Source organism: Sylvia atricapilla, chromosome 6 (assembly GCF_009819655.1).
Source record: "Sylvia atricapilla isolate bSylAtr1 chromosome 6, bSylAtr1.pri, whole genome shotgun sequence".
NCBI classification, from domain to species: Eukaryota; Metazoa; Chordata; class Aves; order Passeriformes; family Sylviidae; genus Sylvia; species Sylvia atricapilla.
The window spans coordinates 3,727,514-3,748,472 of NC_089145.1; the positions used below are offsets into that span (position 1 = coordinate 3,727,514).

At 35.0% G+C, this 20,959-nt stretch overlaps 1 protein-coding gene across 1 annotated transcript in view; it reads left to right on the plus strand.

Annotated features, from left to right (window-relative positions):
- Positions 1-1,485: 1,485 nt before the first annotated feature.
- CCDC73 (coiled-coil domain containing 73) overlaps positions 1,486-20,959 on the plus strand; it is a 47,495-nt gene continuing 28,021 nt past the window's right edge. Inside the window, exons 1-6 of the mRNA XM_066320493.1 lie at positions 1,486-1,629; positions 8,217-8,288; positions 11,620-11,691; positions 12,495-12,530; positions 14,323-14,397; positions 16,198-16,236. Of these exons, the coding sequence (XP_066176590.1) occupies positions 1,498-1,629; positions 8,217-8,288; positions 11,620-11,691; positions 12,495-12,530; positions 14,323-14,397; positions 16,198-16,236 (426 nt within the window). The 5' untranslated portion in view covers positions 1,486-1,497. The remainder of the gene's footprint in view (positions 1,630-8,216; positions 8,289-11,619; positions 11,692-12,494; positions 12,531-14,322; positions 14,398-16,197; positions 16,237-20,959) is intronic.

Here is a 20,959-nt window from a genome sequence, read left to right on the forward strand (position 1 = left end):
AATTTTGAAAATTTGAGTGAAAGAAACAAAATATTTTAGTGTACTTTTGGGAGAGTTGGGCTTCATTTATTCTAAGTTCTTTGTCTAAAATATAAATAGTGGGTTTTTATCCTGATGTATTACTTAAAAAAAACCCCAAACCTCTTCAGTCCACAATGTCTGCAGATTGCCTGCACAATGCCTGATTCATGTTGGCACATTGACTCAACAGATTTATTGCCTGAAGTGCTACATGTTTGTACATGGCTCTTATTCAGGGCTTTATTTGCTGCCTCTTCAGAAGTTCTTCAAAGATACACATTTTGACACTGACAAAAGAATTTATACACTTCATATTGAACAGCTCAGTATTAGTCATATGTTATAAAATGAAAGACAAAAATGAGCCCGATTTTTTGGTTTTAGCAAAACCATTGTTTTACTAACAGAGTAACTTTTGTGGTGGGGCAGCTAAGCAAGGAGTCAATCTATTATCCATGACCAAGCAGCTTAAATGTGATCTATGTTAGGGTTTTATTTAGACAACAGAAGAAAAAGTGGTGAGCCCTGATTTGTAGCTGTTATGGCCCCATGATACAGACCAGGTCTCTGCTCTTCCTGCAGGAATTCCTTCCTAAGGGTTCTGTGGCAGCAGCCAGGTCAGTCATAACTCCTGTGCTCTACCCCTGCCTCTGTAATTCTTAGTGTAGAGACACACACAGGGTGTGTCTGGCAGGGATAGCATCCTGTGTTCTTGTGCACTGCTGAAAAATCTGTCTCAAGGATTAAAAAAATTTAATCTGGGAAAAACAGCTGAAAAACATACAATTGCTACATTTTTGTGAATAAAATGCTGAGTGTTGTAGTCACCTCTGGTGTCTCTAACAAACTTGCTGTGTCCTTACAGACAGACCTGGGGCTCCTGTTTGTGCAGCTCCTTGCTTGACAACAGTTGAAGCAGCTGGGTCAGAGTACAACATTTTGATACAGGATCTTGTAGGAAGAGAATCAGAAAGATTTCTTGTAAAAATTCAGATGCAGAGACTGCAAGCATTACCTTGAGTCCCTAATTTCAGACCAAGGATCGCTTTTAATATTGAGCCTGTCTTGTGGTCTTTGACATCTTGAAGGTAGGCAGCAGCTTTTTCATGGCACAATGTGTTTGTTGCAGGACCTTCATGTCAGTGCAGGGCAGTAACTCTGGGAAAAAACTACTACTTCTGTCTGCTCATCAAAGTTTTTGCTTAAAACTAAAACCAAGCCAAGAAATACAGAGCAGAAGCAAAGGAATATTGTGAATTACTGATAAATCTGTTTGGTTGGGTTTTTTTTCTATGAGTATTGCTCATTACTTTAAAATGAAAATAATGGTAATTACATAGTGTCTATAAGTAGTAATTTTACTCTGTGCAAAAAGAATCTGCCTCCATATTTGCAGGTTTTGCAGTTTGAGTATTCTCTTACAGATAAACTGGAGAGGAAATGCTTGTCTTTATTTTGCAGAAAGAAGCTCAAAGAATGGATGAAGACTTTAAAGCACAGTCACTTGACTCTACTCTTCCAAGTCCATCAGAGACTTTACTTTCCATTCGACTCTTAGACTTTAAAACAAGTTTATTGGAGACAATAGAGGAGCTGCGTATAAGAAGGGTAAATTTTTTATATTGGATTGAGTCTTTCTTTGCTTTATATCTGTCTCTCTGTAGGTAATCATAGGAAATGCTGCATAAGTGTGGCTAAACCTCATGCTGTATTTTAAGTGATTCATCAACCAGGGTTTTGTTTAAAAATATAATGGGTTTAAATATTGGGTGTGTTACAAATTTCCTTGTAGACAGCACAAAGGCAACAGGGTTCTATGGGAATACATTCAGTTTTTCTGTAACAAAGAAAGAAGCTGCTAGAGTTGATAATCAGGCTATTGAGAAAATAAGCTGCATTAAATTATTAGCTTTCATTACAGTTTTTCTCTTTAAGAGAAGATAGCCTTTGTTACGAAATGAAAAGAAAGAATCCAAGTATTTGCCAAGTCCCTAAGTTTTTCTCCTCTTATGATTGATATACCATTTGCCAGAAAAGTGGTGATTTTGGCTGTTTACATGTGTTTTTTCTGACTTACCTATGGGGGTAAAGAGCTATATTAAAAACACTTTATTTCACCATTTTTACATGGCTAAACTATGAAGCTAGACCCCTACAATAATAGTGTATTGAGTATTGGGGATGGGGGTGTTTGGTTTTTGAAATGAGCTGAATTATCTTGTAGTAGTACCAAGGTAAAATTGCTTCTGTGCTGGTAAAGGCAGCTGGTTTTTCTTGTAAGTAATTTTTCACTTGTATTTTTCTGTGGTTACTTTTTCAGTTGCGTGTCTGTAAACATTTTTGTCTATTTCTCCCCTTAGGGTTTTCTGAACTGTTGCATGTATTTTTCTTCATCTGATGAATTTGACCTGTTCAAAAGATGTGTATTATTACTTCTAAAATATTAGTATTGAAGACATGCTTGATTTATGCTTATTTTGATCTAAGTGAAATGCCATAATCCTCTCTTTAAAAGTCATAAAGGAAAGAATGACTGCCATTAAAAAGAAAATAAAAAAAGATAGAGAAAGGCTGCATGATGGTACTTGGTGCAGTACTGTTAAAGGCCCTATGGTGTGATGCCCACATCTGTGTTACAATGGTAGTGTTTTTTCTAGTCAAACTATTTTAGTATTAAAAGTATTAAAAAGACTGAAAAGTTTAACTTTTATTATAATAATCAGTGTATACTTTCCTTTATAAGACCGCTTAGCTGAATTTACGTGGTTAACTTAATATTGCACTTTTAATGCACTTGGTCAGAGCTTAAAGTGTTCATGGAGTGCCATGGAATTTCATCTTTTGGCATTTTTCTTTGAGTTTTTATGCCTGGTTTGTGTCTGCTATACTACAAGAGTTTGTGACTGTGATTTTGAAAAAGTTGTCTCCGGAGACTGAGTAATTTTTTGCCTTAAAGTTGTTTATCATTTCAGAATTGATGCAAATGGTAAGAGCCAGTTTCACAGTTAAGACATGGTCCTAAGTTTCTAAAATAGCTGTGATTTCCTTTACCCTAAAAATATATACACATATGTATACATTTACCTGTTTAGTTAGAAATTTAGGTTAAAAATGTAAGCATTTTACAGACAGATAATTTGAAATCTTAGAGTGTTCTTGAATGCATTTTTGATTGGTTTTGACTGAACAATCAGTTCAGGGCTGCTTGCTTAGTATGCTTGAAGTTTGGAATATAAAACATTAGTATTTTGAAGAAGCAAGAGTTTTTTTATAATGTGGCTTATGCCTGGTGGCATTCCTTTTTATCCTTTTAAGTAGAATTTCCTATGGATGTTTTGGCTTTAAAATTCCCCTAAAAAGCTCTGTCCTGATTTTAGCTATGAATTTCTTATAAATTCGGCTAATGTGAGGTTATCCTCTAAATTTTTAATCAGCCTTGAGAGAAAGGTAATGCATAGACCATAATACAGGCATAACTCAGAAAATTACAGTGCTTGTCTTGCACCATGCTAATTTTTCCATGGCCAAGAATGAAACACAGAGACTTAAACTGTCATCTGCTCCATCAGAAAGTGGAGTAAAAGTGAAAATTCTGCAGGTTTCTTACTGCTTTTCCCACTTCCTTTCCAGGTTGCTTGTGAAGTTCAGTAGACTGATAACCTGAGGGAGGCACTAGAGCCAGTACCATGGGTTTTACTCTCAGTTTTGTCTTTGACCTTTGGCTTGGCCTCAGATGAGATTATTTTGACTCTATTTGCTTCTGTTTTTCTTCCCGTGCTTGGTCTTGCTTGTTACTTCAACAGGAGACTCTTTGGGATAGGACCTATTGTGTATTTTGAGTTTAATATACTGCCTGGAATGGTTGGTTAAGCTGCAGTATAAATTCAGATTAATAAAAATAAATTTGTGGATGAAATTATCTGTGTGTAGCTAATAAAAAGCAAAGTGTTAAATATGAAAATATTTTGAGAGACTTGATGCAATCCTTACTCTATGTCATCATACTGTGGTTAAATTCTCAAGACTAATTTAAGAGAGTAAGGGACAGTTCATCTGTTTAATCTTCCAGAGGAAATCCCAATAGCTGTGCAAGTTTGTTCTAAAGAATACATTGCTTAAATGATTATACTTGATACAGCTTCACTTTATTCCTTTGGCTATTCACAAGGCCTTTGTCCTCCACAGGAATTGACATAATTTGAATAAGTAAGTCATTAAATCCCACAAAAATTTATATTTCTCTTTCCCCTGCCTCCCCAGGGATCACTTCACCCTCCAATAGTTACAGTGTCCTCAATTTTTTCCAGTTTAGCTTTCCCACTCTTCAAGCAGTGACCATGCCAGTGATCCTTTTGTGCTGGATATCCCCTTCATTTGCTTCCATGTCTGTCAGTCTTGCTCCGCAGTCAGCTGAGTGCATTTTCTTCCTAACAATCTTTTAACTGGATTTTTTATATCTAAGTGTAAATTAGGGTATTTTTAGTAAAATAATGGAAACAAGGCCAGCTGAGTATTAGGAAAAAAAATTAAGTATGTGGATTTTAGAGAATAAACAGCACTGAAGTTTCAGACCTCATGACTGTGACATCCTGTGCTATTATTGAAGTCAGCAGGCAGAGTTGTTAGATGGTAATTTCTGTGTAAGTGAAATGTGCCTTTTGATTGGGAACTGATTACTTGCAGAGGAGAGTGTTGTAAGTATCAATGCAGGCCTTTCTAGGAATATATTCTGATAGAAGAGATGGATGTAAATACAGAGTAATTGTAACCTATGCAGTTGAGTCAAGGACAGACCAATGAAAAATTTCCAACGGAAAAATAATGGTTGGTAAAGATTTCTGTGTTTCTGCATCTGAAAAAGGAAAGTTTTTGAGAATAGATTCCAAATATTGGTTGCTATTTTTTTTTTTGTTAACTGTCATAACAATGAAAATCCAACAATGTTTTATCAGGAACTAAAGTTAGAACAATGCTACTATAAATATCTTCCCTCCCTTTAACATTTGTCCTGGGAACAAAGCTTAAGAACAATATCCATGAAATCTACTAAAAATTGTACTGATCTTCTTGGTTCATGAAGGAATTTCTAATTATAGTGTGAAACAATCAGAAATTGTAGTTTTGGTGAGTAGTATTTGACCTGCATGAAAATTGGATGTGCTATTTTGTAGGAGGGAGAGTGTAAGTTCAAAAAAGATTATAAAAGTACCTAGCAGCAATTTTGGCTGCTTGGACATGAGCCAGCTGTACTCTGTTCCTAAATCTGTTCAGGGTCAAGAATTGAGGGGGCTTGACCAATCCACAGCCCATCTTGTAAAACTACAGCCTGAAGCAAACACTTTAAAGAAGGCTTGACACTTTCTAAAGGTTATAACGAGTAAATAAACCATCAAATTACTCCTCTTTTATTGTTATGGTAGTCTTTTTTTATAAAAACACTTAAATCCATGTAGTCCTAAGGCATCTAATAAAAATGAACACTTTTAAGGTTTTGTGGGTTTTTGATCCCTCATCAGAGTTATATACAATATTGTTCTCCTAAGTTTAACAAAAAATGGTTTTGTCTTATTGAACAGCTGATAGAACTTCTAAAAAAGAAAGTGCTTCATGCAGGTTTTAAAAGCTTTCTATTCAAAATCGATAAACTATAAATGTCCTTAGGAAGATGTAAAAATGACGGATAAGGTTTATAACTTAGTGATTTCATGTGAGAACATTTTAACCATGTAATTGTCATTCTCAGTTTAAGTATTTATGATGTTTATTTTTCAACAGTAGTTACATACATGCACATTTTTGATAGCTTCCAGATACACCTTTATAATTTGGGAGTAAGTTGGAGGACTGTTGTTCACTTAGAACTTTGGTTCTTATCCTCTTAAGTATTCACAGCAAAGGCCTCACTTAAAGTGGAATTTACTGTCATTTTCTTACAATTTTGAGCAGAACTTTTGCTAATAATACATAATTTTCATAGCATTTGTTGCTTAATGGCAGAAACGGTTGAAGATTACACTTTTTTAAAAGCTCCAGGCCAACCTCATTTGGTTTTCTCACTCGAGGGAAATTAGGGGAGTGTATTTCCCTTCAGTACATATAGAATAGTACCAGTAAAAAAACCCATTGTAACTGTGCAGCGGTATTTGTTAAAGCAGAACTGGGAATAAGTTCTCTTTTTTTTTTTTTACTGTAAGTCATATGAAATCTTTAGATCTCTTCTCCATCTGTATTCTAGGAGTACATATCAGAGAAGCAAAAGCTAAAGAGCTTCTCGCTAGTTCTCTGTGAGCCAAATTTGAATTTTAAATGTCTATTCAGTGTTTGATATGTAAAATCCACAAGTGCTGAGACATATATTTAGAACCTGCAAGAATCTCTTGAAATGCTTGGGAGTAGTCTCCTGTGGAAAGAACTGTGCTTCTCTCCACACATGTGCCTGTAAACTGTCTGCTAATCAAGGCAGTCAGTTTTGAGCCTAAAACCCTATAGAAGATACCAATGTCAAAAAGCTATTTTGAATCACTTGGGATGTATTTTTCTCTTTTGTTTCTATTGATAAATAGTGGGACTATGAATCAAATATTGTACTAAATGAGGAGGGGTTGCAAAAATCTTCAAAACTGTTTTCCATCAATTGTTGAAGTATTGTAAATATGAATCAGAATCCTGGAACCCTTCTTCATATTGGGCTTTAGAAAGAATTACATTTTTAAAGATGCAGTATATTTTACTACCAAAAAATTTGTGCTGTCTTCTTCTTGGACGGGAGAAAGAGCTTCCATTCATTCTTTCAGTGTGTCAGGAAAGGTATTGCTTCATCCAGAGGTGGGATCTTTTTAGTCTCATGGTAAAGAATAGTTGTTCATGGTATTGCAATTCAGTAGAATTTTACTTAAACCCCAGTATTAAGAGAATGATCCTTTTGAGGCTTTTTATTTTTATTATTATTATAGAGATCCATGCCTTTTTTCCCCCCAAGTTTTAACTGTTTCTTTAAGGTTCTAACCAATTTTTGAGGTGTGTCACTTCGAGAGTACTTGAATTTTTCCAACAATTAAGATTGCACGATTTAAACTGTAGTGAAGCTGAACTTAAAAACAGCATAAATTTGCACCTAATATATCAAAATGCACAGTACAAGTATTGGGAGTATTCTTTTACCCTCACACAGTCAGTTTGGCCCTTGCTGGAGTGTGTCCAACACCAGACCTCAGTAAATGTTATTAGTGCAATGATTCATCAAAGAGAAGTCAGGCTTACCTTAGAGTGGTCATTTTTCCAAGCTGGCCATCAGTGTGCAGAGCAAAGGCAGGAAAGCAGCTTTTTGAAGCTCAGTGGCACATTAGTGTAGCTCTCCAGGTCCTTCAAGGATATTCATTATTTTGTCTATGTGCAAAACCAGGACAGTGCTGAGTTGCTTATGACATGCCTCAAAAACCTGAATATTGTTCTTGCAGAAAGTCATGACTGTTCATAGGGGAACCGTCTGGTTTTTTTTTTTTTTTTTTTTTTTTTTTTTTTTTTTTTTTTTTTTTTTTTTTTTTGAGTAGTGGATATTTGTGAAGGAAGACCAGTGCTCATAAAAGTTGGACTCCAAAGGGAAGCTTTGGATTCCTGTTGGGAAAATGTAACTTTAATACCAGAATGTTTCAGGAAAAGTCTCATAAATATTCAGCAACTGTGATTATCAGAAGGTAACTAGCATTTATCACCAAAAGTGATAGTTTGATTCTTGACTAAGAGCTTTTGCAAGAACAGGATCTGTAGCACACCTTCCTGCTACTAGTTACTAGTACCTTTTGTGGATTATGGAGGAAACTTTGGACTTGAGTAATGGTCTTCTCAGGTTTTCTGGTACCTCATCTTCTCAGAAATGTGGTGATTACCCATCATTCTGTTTCAGTTTCTTTCATTTGGTAGGTCAGAAGGCTTCTTGGCAATGGTAAATATTTCACTTCTTCCATAATAACAGAAGTAATTGCTGACACAAACTTTTCAGCTGCCCTAGGAGATGTCACAAAGAATAAAGATTCAAATGCTTTGAGCTGAATTTTTAAGATGTCCCAAGATTCTGAGTCATTACTTATAATTATCTGTATCATTGACTACTATGGATTCCAAAAGCACTTTGGCATCTCACTGAATTTCTCTTCATCTCAGTGTTTTGACTTTTTTTTATGCTTGTTTTTAACTAGGAAACAGAAACTAATTATGAAGACCAAATAAATAAAATTGTTATAGAGAAACAGGAACTTGAATGGCAGAAGGTAACTTTCCTGCATGCTTTTACTGTTTTACCTGCTGAGATTCAATTTAATATGTTAATATAAATTGTGGTTTGTTACAATTCCTCTTTTTACAGCTATTTCTATTTCGGTAGTAGAATGTGCTAGCCAGTAGCTTATTATTTAGTCATGGACATCTGTAGCTTTTATTTTGATTTGGATTGTACCCAGCTTAGAAATGTTTTTAACAAGAGAATATAATAATATTTGGCATGACTTGGCAATCTTCAGTTAAAAGAGATGGAAATACAGAGGCAATAAGACATTTAGCTGAAAATGAGGCATGTTGACACATCACTGTGGGGGAAGCTGTGTAGCAGCTTCCCTGTATTATGCTTGGATTTGGCAAGTGCAGATATCAGTGCAGCAAACAGCTTCACTTGCAGTCTTTTGGAAGTGGAAAGTTTTCCAGAAAGTTGTTTTGAACATTAACTTGCGTGTTCTCCATACTCTGAAGTATTTTGTCAGCTTTTAAATGTTGAGAATGAAATATTCAGTAACATAAGTCTAACATTCTTTTCAGAGTTAGGGCTCCTGAGGTTATGCTTTCCTAGGAAATGCATTCCCTTCTTTAATACAATCAAACCTATGACCCCTGTCACTAGGGCACAAGATAAAAGGCTTCACTCCGTATATTTTACGACCCCAGAAAAAACAATAATTTCAGCTCTATCCTTGATCTTGGAATATTTAACATCTTAGTTGTAAAGGAAGGCTATTTCATCTTGGAGTTCATCCTAACCATCTTAAATTAATAATCCTAACTCTGTGCTTTTCTTTCTTGAAAGATATATATGTGCGCACAGAAACAGGAAACATTTTATATTTGTAAAAGCAAGAGTGCTTTCAATTTGTAACCCTTCTTTGCTTTTCTTAACCTAGCATTGCAGGGCTTAATATTCTGAGTTCAGAAAGGAGGATTTCTACCCATTCTAAGACCTTAACAGCAATTTAATTTACCACTCATAAAAGGATGGGACTTACAGGTAGTGAGGTGAAGTCTGTTCCTCTGCTTTGCACTTAACATTGGCACATGGCAAAGCTGATGTAAACAATGAGTTTTGTAGATTTTGGGAACTTCATGTGAGAAAATATTCTGGAACTTCAAAGGAACAAGCTAATACAGATATCCAGTCCTGGAGACTCCAGTAAGATGAAAATTCGAAGTATGAAATTTAAATTGAATTTGCGACCTGATCCTTTCTGAATGCAGAATCATATTGACCACAGCAGTAATTCAAAAAGTAGACATCTTCATCTGGTTTATCAAAGGTTCTGTTTTACCATTTCCTTCAAAGATTTCCCTTTCAGTCAACATTTCTGTCATTAATTTTACTTTACCTTAAATTAAAGAAAAAATATTTTGAAATAAAGACATTACTTCAGTGAAATCATATTACAATATTCCAATTTGTCTACATTTTATAAATATACTTCTGCTGCCCTTGAAAAGAATGCACTCAAACAGGGAAATAGCTGGATAATATATTCCTTTAAATCTAGTGAGTATACTCATACTTGTATAACATTACAATATCAAAACTGATTTTGTTCATATTTTTAAAAAAAACTCTGTTTTTTTCTTCAGTCTACCTGTACCACACATACATGGCATATAGGAAAAATTTCTTCCAAGCGAATTTCTGACAGAGATAATAGAAACATTTTATCTGATAGTCTTGTGTGAGAGGCTTGTTAGAAAATGAGTATTTGTAGACACTCCCCTGTCTTTTTGAAATTAAAATACCTCACTTAAATATACAGTAGAAGAAAGTGGTATGTGATAAAGAGTTCAGCACTGGGTTTTTTCCCATTACATCTATGATAAAATTGTACAAAGGATGACTGCTTAATGAAACAAGACTGATGTCTACATAATTTATTCCATGATATTGGCTTGAATTCCTGTATTTTATAGTGCCATCTTAATTTGGCAGTGCTGTGGATGTAAAATTTTATTCCTGTGGTGAGCAGGAACACTGCAGTGGGAATAGTTGATTTGCTGTGCCTGCAGTAGTGCCTCTGCCTTGCTAGTGTACTTCACATGTCTGTCAACCCTGGAGAACTCGTCCTTGGACACAGGGCTAAGGGACAACCTGAGGAAAACATTTCTCAAGACTTTTATGTGGTTCTGAATACTCATTTATGTACTGTGCATTGTTTGCTACACACAAATCAAAACCTTCTCTACTCATCTTCTGATGAGTTAATAAGTAAATGGATATGGAGCATCTTATCTCCATGGATTCTTGTCTTCTGTCAAAAGGCAACAGCTCTCACTTGTACAATGTGAAAGCAGCACCAACTTGCTGGAGAAAACAGCAATTTTGGAATGGACTTTATGTTTAAAAACTCTCAATTTCTATTAAGGCAGAAGAAGAAATTTGACTCCTTGTGTGTGAAACAGAATTTCAATTTATTTTCTCCCATTAATTCTTTTTAATAGTCGCAATTTATTTTTGTGCAGTCATTACTGGATTGTTTCCTGCCTCACACTAATATTTCTATGCTAAACACCCATCTATATTTTGAAATAGCTGTTCAAGGACAGAGACTCTTAACTACATTTACCTAATATATTTCAGTGTTTTAGAACTAAAAAAAATGGTCTTCCATCCATACCTTCCATGGTAAAGGTGAAGTATCTCATAGAGAAGCATGATGCTTAAAGATGTTGGAGGTTTCCAACTTTTAGAGTATAGTATTAGCCTATCAGATTATGATATGAAATAGTAACACACACAGACACAAAAAGTACATCTTCACTCATTTTCTTGTTCTTTATGGATGCGAGTAAAGCCAGGCAGGAGAGTGATAAAAATCTTGCAGTATTTCCTTACATTTAGTCTTTCCCGCCCTCCTTTATCTCTTTCAGGTAGCTTGTTAAATGGCTAAAACTTAACTATAAGCACAATAACAGATAGTTCTTTTTCAATGGGGTTCTCTTTTTCATGGGTAATAAAATTCTCTTGTAACTACTTGGGCCAGTGTCAAGGTGCTGTCTAAAGATGGCACTGGATGTGGATTGTTTCTGCAGGCTGATGGGATGGGTAGGAGTTGCTTACAGAAGTCCTAGCAAAAGGTCTGTATTCCAGAGGGGAGTACTCTTATCTGTTAAGAAATAAACAGAAGCTGCTACAAAAAAGACAATTACCAGTTAAAAAAATGCATATTTTTAGTATCCAGGTTTTTTTAGTGAATTGTGTCTTTCTGAAAATATTTAACAATAAGTCAGCCTTTTTGTGATATACTTCATATGTGGTTTGCTCTAAGATAATACTTAACTCACACTGTTGTTATTTCACATGAGCAGGAAACTCTGCAGCATCAGACTGATACACTGCAACAACAAAACAAAGAAGCTATGGTGGCTTTTAAAAAACAGGTAACAAAATAAAGCCTTTGCCTTTGACTGCAGGATATTAAAATATAATGGCATCACAGCAAGTTATCAGTTGGCATGAAAATATTTTTCTATTGCATATAAAATGTTAGAATATGCAGCTCAAAAAAAAAAAAACCCAAACCAACACAAAATCCAGAAAAACCATGTCCTTTCTTCTGGCCACAGCATGAGGCTTGTATTTTGGCAGTTCTTTCCAGATGCCACTCCTCCTGGCATTTTTCATTTTTATGTTTCAAAAACCTCCTAGAGAAGAAAATGCTTCTTCTAATATTTTCCTTATTCTGTTTTGCTTTGTTTGATTTTTCCTGTCTAATTTAGCATGACCTCTGCAAGGGTAGATTCATAAACCATGGTAAAAGATCTGTCACACTCAACATTTACCCTGCTCAACATTTGAAAGTGTGTTTCACTCTTGCGTTTTATTCTCCACATTACAGTGAGCAAACACAAGTGCTGAGAGACCTTGCAGAGAACCTTCAGAGGAACTGAAACTGTTGCCCATGATGATGAAGAATTTATCATTAATGCTGCATCACAATCATGCCACACAAAAAAGAAATTAACAAGCAATTAGGTTTCTTCCTTGAAAAAATAATTTGAAATTCACAAACATCTCTTTGTAACTCTACAGTTCCTATAGTTAAAAAAAAAAAAAAAGCAGAAAGTATTCTATGGAGGTTAACATATCTATATTATCTTGTTTAATTGAATTTATAAAATTATTGCTGTGTGCTGTTCTTATTTTTTGTTTGTTTTCTTTTCTTATGTGACTGACAACCAAGTTACAGGCAAGGATGTTTGCCATGGAAGAAGAAAAGGTACTCCACAATTATTTGTTGTTTGTCATCCAAAGAAGAGCATAAGCAAATGATAATGATATAAAACTTAACAAACATGTCCTAAGTATAAACTAAGTATATTACAATCACCTTATGGTACTTGCTATGGCCTTTGCAGAAGAAATGTCTTTGTAACTTTGATTTCTGTGATGTTTTTTTTTTTCATAAGCCGTAGAACTTGTGAAGTGTCACTGCTGATGCTAAAAGTCATTTGAGGAAATAGTGTTCTTTGATAGTTCCATATTGCAGCAATACAACATTTACTTTATTCTAGAGGGTTGAGATAAATTGGGATAATTTGCCTTTACAAGTAGTACTGAAAAATTACATTTCTAACTGCCTTAGAGAAATCATATTTTAATAGGGATTTTATTGATTTAGCTGAGCTAGTTTCCTAATGTACTTGACCTGAACTGAAACAAGATAAATTTTAGCCTGCATTTATGTGGGATTTTGTTTGTTACACAAGTTTTTATACCAGGCTGAATGCCCAATTCCTCCTCAGAATAAAGGATTTACATTTGATAATGTAATGAACCAAGAGAATATTCAATTTACAATGGACCTGTTTCAAAGAGTGAAGTCAGTGAATATCTGCGTGTGGCCTCTATTGTTTCACTTAAATTTCCCAGTGGTTTAGAGCAGATGAATATGCTGGATGTGGCATAAAAAATGGCATAGACATTTGCAAACTGGTTAAATGGCTTGAAAGTATTTCAAAGTAAACTTTTGCTGCATTGATATTTATTTTATGTTTATTTTATATTTTCTGCCTGAGTAATTTTCTTGATTGGGAGTTTGGAGTTTTTCTTGTTAAGGCAATTAATTTGTTCACACATATCCATTTATTCCTCTCTGATTTGTATTTTCAAAATGAAAGCTTCAGAATAAAGTTATATGCTGATTAATTTTTTCTTCTAACTATTTCCATTGAATTGAATAGTACTTTCAGTACTTTATACCAAAGTAACTGAAAGAGTAAATTAAGCTCAGGACAGAGTTGAAATACCAATTTTTGCACCAATTTAGATTATATGTCGTTGGAGTGGTCAGGATGGTTTTGGAAGGTTGCACTGTGAGCACTATGTTGGAAATGACTGGAACATGCAGGGGTGGCTGAATTTGTGTTTTCTGGCATATTCTGTGGTATTTATTCTGGTCTGCATTGGATTGACTGTAGCCAGTGATTCTTACCAGATTTAATTCTGCTGAAGTCCTTTGACTTTCTCATGTGCGGATTCTATATGTTTGTCTATATATGCATTCACACACACCCATATGCATATAGATAGATATAAAAATATAAAATGTCCTTGCATTTATTTAGTGATCCTAGCAATAGCAGGTTACAATTCACTCTTTGTGAACTGGGAAGATTGAACAGGTTGTTTCTATGAAGATCCTGCTACTGCAGATAAGAAAATGGATTTACCTGTTACCTTTTGTTTTAAAATTTAGTATCTTAGTTCTATATAATGTATGAGTTCTGCATTTATCAGGCTTGTCTCTCCCAGAAAAGACAATTTTAAAACTTGATGAATAGAATGAAAATTATTGATTAGTAAGTGGTGAAAATATACTATTGTGTTTTCACTTTTCTTTTTATAGCAATATATATCTACATTTTAAAATTATTTATCTGAATTATTCACCAATGAAATATTCTGTCCTAGTGGAGTAATACTTTATTTTTGTAGCATTCTTTTTGATAAGTTTTTATTGCAAATGCATTTATTCTGCCCAAATCCTGAAGTACAGCTTTTGTTGAAAGGGAAAATACCAACTTGCTCTAGAAATAAAAGAAAAAGAAATTGACGGACTGAAAGAAACATTAAAAGCATTACAGGTAAGTGATTGCTTTTGTAAAATAACATTTCTTGGAATGCAAGTGTTTTGGTTTTGGTTTTTTTACTAGTAAGAAAATCGCTGGTTTTAAGTGAATCTTTAAGGCCTTATTGTTTAATTTTTCTAGGACATCTCACTTTGTAACACTGAGTTTCTATTCCAGTCTTCAGTGCCAAGACTACATTAAGTTAACCTTCCAGCTAATGTTCTTTTCCTACAGAAGAAGACTCGAAAGTCCAAACAGTGTGTGAAATGTGCTTTCTTTCCATTTCCACAGCCTTTCTCTTTCTTTACATTCTTGTTTTCTTCTCACCTCTCTGGGATCCCTGGCTTTGGACCCCTAAACAGAACTAAATATTCACTCTGGGCCTCCAACTTGCCAGGCTCCCCGTGCTTTTCAGTGTTGTCCTCTGTTTCACTGGGAGGTTTCTGTATTACACTTGATCCATGGCTTAAGAGCAAGGCAAATATATTGAAAATGGATCATTAACATTGTAGAGCATTGCCAGATTTCAGGTATTACCAGGAACTAATTATTTTTCTACCCAAATCTGAGTGGGATAATAATTCTATTGAAAACAAAATGGCTATAAGGGATTTTTACTCTGATTTTTAAACTTATGTTGATTCCAATTAACATTCTCTTATAAAGAATGCATTTACTTGGTAGAAGACTGTTTGTTTAATCACTTAGTTAACACTGAATGTATTGTAGAAGCAAAAGAAATTGATTCTCATGGCTGGCCTTCTGAGCAGTAGCTGTAAGTAAGGATTTTGTTGCCTTGCTCAAACCTTGGCATTAGCACAGATGATGTAGAATATCCATCCCTCCATTGTCTGCTGAAGGTTATATGTGGACAGCAAGAGTAATGAAAGATCCCACTGACCTTTCCTTTGTATGATAAAGCACAAATTTAAAAAAAAATTATCTTGAATCTCGAGTATTCACAGATCAAGCATTTGTGTCACAGTACAGTGCAGATCTAGGAAATTCTGCTATGGCTTGAATTGGAGGTCACAATGGATGTGTGGGTCCAGGGAAATTATTTGGAAATGAGCCTAATACAAGAGTGATGAATTTTTAATTCAATTCTGTTTTCTTTTCTTAGTCAGAACTCTACCTTAAAATTATTGTTCTCTAGGTTTTTTCCTAGAAATAATATTTTGTGCATAAGATATGTGCACTCTGGGTTCTTTGACATTACTCTTGTTTTTCCCTCTTATACTTCAGCATTTTGAAAATCAAAATGCTCTCTCAGTGGGGTATTACATAGTGTTAATGTCTTCTAATGTCAGCCTTATATTATTAAAGCATGTGAGATTGGTGCATTATATCTTTATATGTTGCCATTTAGAATATCTAATAAGATGTTTTTGGTTTTTTTCTCAACAGGGAACACACTTCTCTTCCTGTAGGTGTTGAGGGAATACTTTCATTTCTCTGTCTTCTTCTCTGTTTATTTCTAAGGGTCTAGTTTACAGACTGTGGTCCATTTGCATGTTATTTTTGTGATGCTTGTCAGGATACACAAGGATTTATGCACTTTTTCAAAACTCCTCTAGTAAGAAATCAGTGTCAAGTGATTTTACATAATTTAAATATTGAAGTAACATTATGAAGTGAAGTGAATGTAAGAATAAATGAAATTGGGCCATCATTAATTCAAAACCAGCATTACTATATTGGATGGATTAATAACAAATGCAATTAAATCTTAGTTACAACAATACTTAATTATGTAGGTTATTGTCAGAAAAAGTGTATGTACCATTTGATAAATAACCCTCTGTTGTTTTACAGATTTCAAAATACACTTTACAAAAGAAACTGAATGAGATGGTAAGAAAATAATAAAAGTAAAAAATAAGGAGCAGCTTTAATGAAGAGTACGCCTGGGGTTTAATGCACTACTAACTAACTTCAATATCTCAGTGATATATGATAATTATTGCAAGTAACAGAAAGAGGTGTCAGCTTCAAATCTGAAAATCTTACAAATGCAATGCTTTTTAGGTTTTTATAGGGTGATAGCTACTGTTCAGCATGTGGTATTTTTTCCTCACTGAATTAAAGCAGAATTGCTACATTTGCTCTCTTTTAGATTAAAGATTTTTTTAATAGACTATCATTTAAATAATGTAATTTTATTACTCTGTTAGGATCTAGCATAATAATCTCAAAAAGTAATAGAGAATTCCTAGGAGTTCCTGGTTTTGTTTTTAAGAAAAACTGGTGGTTTTCCTCTCACTCTTTTTTACTCCTCAGAATTAGTTCTTAGCATCAGTTTCCCTGAACAGTTTAGATTTCATCCAGTGCAGCTTACTCCCTTTGACACAGGGAATAAATTTACCCTGAGTGACAGCATAGTGGCTCTGAACCCCGTTGTCTGTTTTAGGAAGTGAAAGAGTGTGCTACAGAAACATTGCTAGGCTTGATTGAATAAATGCTGTGAAAATTCTGCTGTTGCTCAACTGGAAAGAATAAAGATAATATTGTCAGACCATTACAAACTGTGATTTTAATTAAGAAGCTCAAAAAACTAGAGTCCAGTTTAGCTTTAAGTACCATGACATTTGTACTGAAAGTCATCTTCAACGCTACAGTGGTTTTACACAAAATATGGTGAAATTGAATAATGTGCCCTCTGACCTGGGAGATAAGGCTACAAGTTAAAGATCAAAGGCAACATAAAATGTATTTTGTCTTACTTCACTTTTAACTTGTGTTTGTTCCTAAAATGCAGCTGATCTGAAAATGTGTTGAAAATATACAAAATAATTGGACTTACATTTCGGTCATTTCACATATTATCTTCCTTTCCTAACTTACAAGCTCAGTCTTCCACATGAATGAGAATATTTAAAGGACATCTTTTCTGTATGCTGGAAATGCATCTCTGCTGCTTAAACAAATATATTTCTTATGTTCATAAACTTTTCATTAATTGATCATTGGAATGTTTTGAAAGCATTTACTTTTATACAGAGTATGGTAATTTAAAACGCTCTTGATTGAGGGCAAGATGCTAGGAATCCTCTTTAGCACATAGCACTGAGCAGAACACATACAGTTGGGACTTATTTAGGAAAAAATGCTCTGATATGAAATGATGAAGATAAAACACCCCACGAGGTAAACAAAAGTGAATTCTTTCCTATAACTTTTGAAGTATTGAGCTAATGCTGTTTTAGACCAGGTCAAATTCTGCCAATGAGGGGTTGCACTGAAATAAGTGCTACATTCAAGGGATCAAAGGAGTAGCCACCCATGTAGACTCTTGGTCATCACCAGTGGCAAAATGTTTAAAAATAAAATGGATGAAATTCTGAACCAATCATTTATCTGAGACCCATTTCTATTTCCATTTTGTTAAGGACAGATTAGGTTATTCTCTGGTGTGTGTTTTGAGAGAAGGCAGACATGCTGTTCAGTCTATATCTGGCACCTTAGAAACCCTGCCAATCAGTGAAGGAGCTTCTGTTTGTGCTGGGCACTGGGTGTGCCTTACTGATGTAGCTTTTTTATTCTGGTTTTGTTCCTTTAATTCTGTTCTTTTAGCATAGTATATGCAGTGTTAATATTTGACATAAACACCATGTTTTAGCATGCTGCCCAGTTAAGTTTATGCAAAAATTGTAGTGGTGATATAATTCTTACCATAGAATAAATAGTGGAAGTTTTTGTTTTGTACTGAAAGACAGTAGAGAGACAAACATAAAGGATTTTTTTGTCTTTTATTATTGATTAGTCTGTATTACTGTCTTTCTTTTCCTCACAATAAAAGTGTTGATTATTGCATGTGGCACAGTTGTTTTGCACCTCACTGCATATGGACAGTAGCACTCATGCAGTCAGGAGGCTACAGGGGGATTACTACAAAACCAGTTCAACTGATAGAATACACTTGAGCATGGGCTCTGTATTGTGTTTGTTTTCCTGCTGCTGAAATTAGGAGGTAACTGGAGGAAAGTGGTCAGGTGTTGGTTTCCTGACAGATGATGCACTGGAGAATGCCAGAACTCTCAGTGTATGGCATCTGTTCTTGTCTTCCCTTACCGGTTTTATTGGAAACTAAATGTATGTGAAACCATTTAGTGAAGCTGCAGTCAAATGGTCTAGGTTGATTAAACCCTTCCACTCTTCAGAAAAGAGGGAATTTGGATCCAAATAGCCCACATTGTTCCCAGCAGACAGTCACCTGAACTGTGCCCAGGAACTGTTTACATGAGTCCTACTTGGCACAGGCCGAAACCTGTCAGGGATATTTTAACAACAGTACAGGCATTTCCTGAGAATTTCCCTGCCACCATTTCATTTTCTAATACAGGTGCAGCCATCAAATGAATGAAAAAGTAATTACTACAAAATGTTGAATAAACTTTCAAAGCTGGTTTGTTCTTAACAATCTAAGATAGAAATGGTTTTTTGTTTCCTTTCTGCATTTTTTAGGAGTTTGCCTGTTGTTTGAAATCTGCTATGTGGTTTGAAAACAACGAGAAGGCAGTCATACAATATAAATTAAACCCCATTATTTTTAAATAGAAAAATGGTGAGAACTGAAGGAACTATTGTGAGAAAAAAATCTATTTGAAGATCTACAGTTGGTAGCCCTTTGCATAGTTTTAATGTAATTTTGCCTTAGGTCTCCATGCCATCACATTTCTTTTGTTTCTTTGACATTTTCACCTCCCAGTTACCACACTCTGCTTCACTGAGTACCTCTGACTAGTGACTCCATTTCCAGAATATCTCTGAGATATGAGCAATTCCCTCTTTGTGTTTCTCTGGTCACCCACTTGACCCTGAGCTATTTCTTGGGTCTAGTTCCACCAAGAAATCATTGTGCCTCAACAAACCATATGGCCACAATCAATTCCACTCCCCATCCCAGCTTATCTTTATTACTGGTGGAGGGCAGGGTAATAATTCCTGTTCTTGCAGTGTTGGACGTAAGGAAGAAGAACCAAGATTCTGTGGGTCTCACTCCAACTCCAGGGTCATCCACTCCCCATCCTGCAGTGTCTCCTGATGTTTCTTGATTGTCTTTTGTGGAAGAATGTTTTACAGCTTTTTCACTGTGAGGAGACGAGTCACATACTCAGGCTTTTATTTCTCTGCGCATTAAGCCTGGAGAGAAGCCTGCCATCAAAAATCGTACTTAGCAAGTGTTAAACTCTTAATAAAACTCCTGCAGATAGATCAGGCCAGTTTGTTTCTTCCTTGGAAAGAGCCCTGTAGTGAAGTAGCAAAGCATATTTCAACTGTCTGAGAGAGGAGGAGGGGCTAACACTATTCTCACTGACTAAAGAAAGGAATTGGGATAACACTAAGAAAAAAAATCCGTATTAAAAACTGCAAAACCCCTCAGATCTTGCCACATGCTGCTCAAGTCTCAAATTAGGGCAGTCTTCCTGTTCATCTATCTCTTAGAATAAATATAACTGAGGAAACTAGCAGGAAAAACAAAGAAAATCTTCCCTTTTAATGTTTTTGTTATAAAATTCCCCTCCTAGCATTAGTTAAGCACAGATCTTCAACAGTTAATTTATGATTAGGAAAAAGAGAAAGTATAAGAATATTTTCAACCTACATTCCTTGCAGTGATTTCTGTAAGTGGTGGTGTTTCTTTACCAGTGCTTCCATTATGACTTTCCATTTGCTGCAGTGTGTTTAATTTCATACCTTATAAAACATGAGAAATTTGTATTGTATATCCTGTTTTGCTAGTCTTATGGTGGTCATTTCTTTTGATTACTATCAGCTTTTATTATCCTCTGATGCCTGGCCATGTATTGCATTTGTTACTGTGTGGAAATGGAGCCAAACAGACTGGGCCAGATGCATCCTGGTGTAACTTGAATTTACACACAGGAATGAATTCGGCCCAGTTCATTTTAATTGCTGTGTTACTCTGCTGTGGATTAGAACTAGATTAGATACCTGAACAAATGATTATCCTTTCTGAAGAATTAATTTAAGCCATTCGTTTCAGAGAAAATTAGTTTTAAAATTCACCAAATAGTACCTACAAAACTGTTAACAAAAATACAGCATAAAGAATAACACAAAAATCTTAGTGTTACAAGGATAACAAGTAGCTTTTAAAAAATGTGTCACTGAACAGTTTCCACAAAATGAGAGAGGTTGGTAAAATTCATTGAATATGTTGTATTTAATTACCATGTGGGTTTCTTTGTGGTATTACTTGGGCCAACACGTGAACAGAAGTAAAATAAAGTGTTAGATGCTTACGAAAGTAGTTAGAACCTTCCCTTACACATACACAAAGTGATTTCATCATATTTCAAGATACTAGAACTGCTAATTGATACCAAGGAGTTAAGAATTACTCATTGAAAGGTTATTTATCTTTTTCTGGGAAGCATTGGGTATTAGTCTGCACTAGTCTTGCCAATCTGAATCACTCACCTCTACTCTGGAAGTACTTGATGTAGTCTGATTTTTAGCAAGTGTGTCGAAATTCTCTTAATTAGGTGTGTCAAATACACAAACTCTCTCCTAATTGCCCTTGGCTGTGTCGTTTTTTACAAGCCCAGAAGTG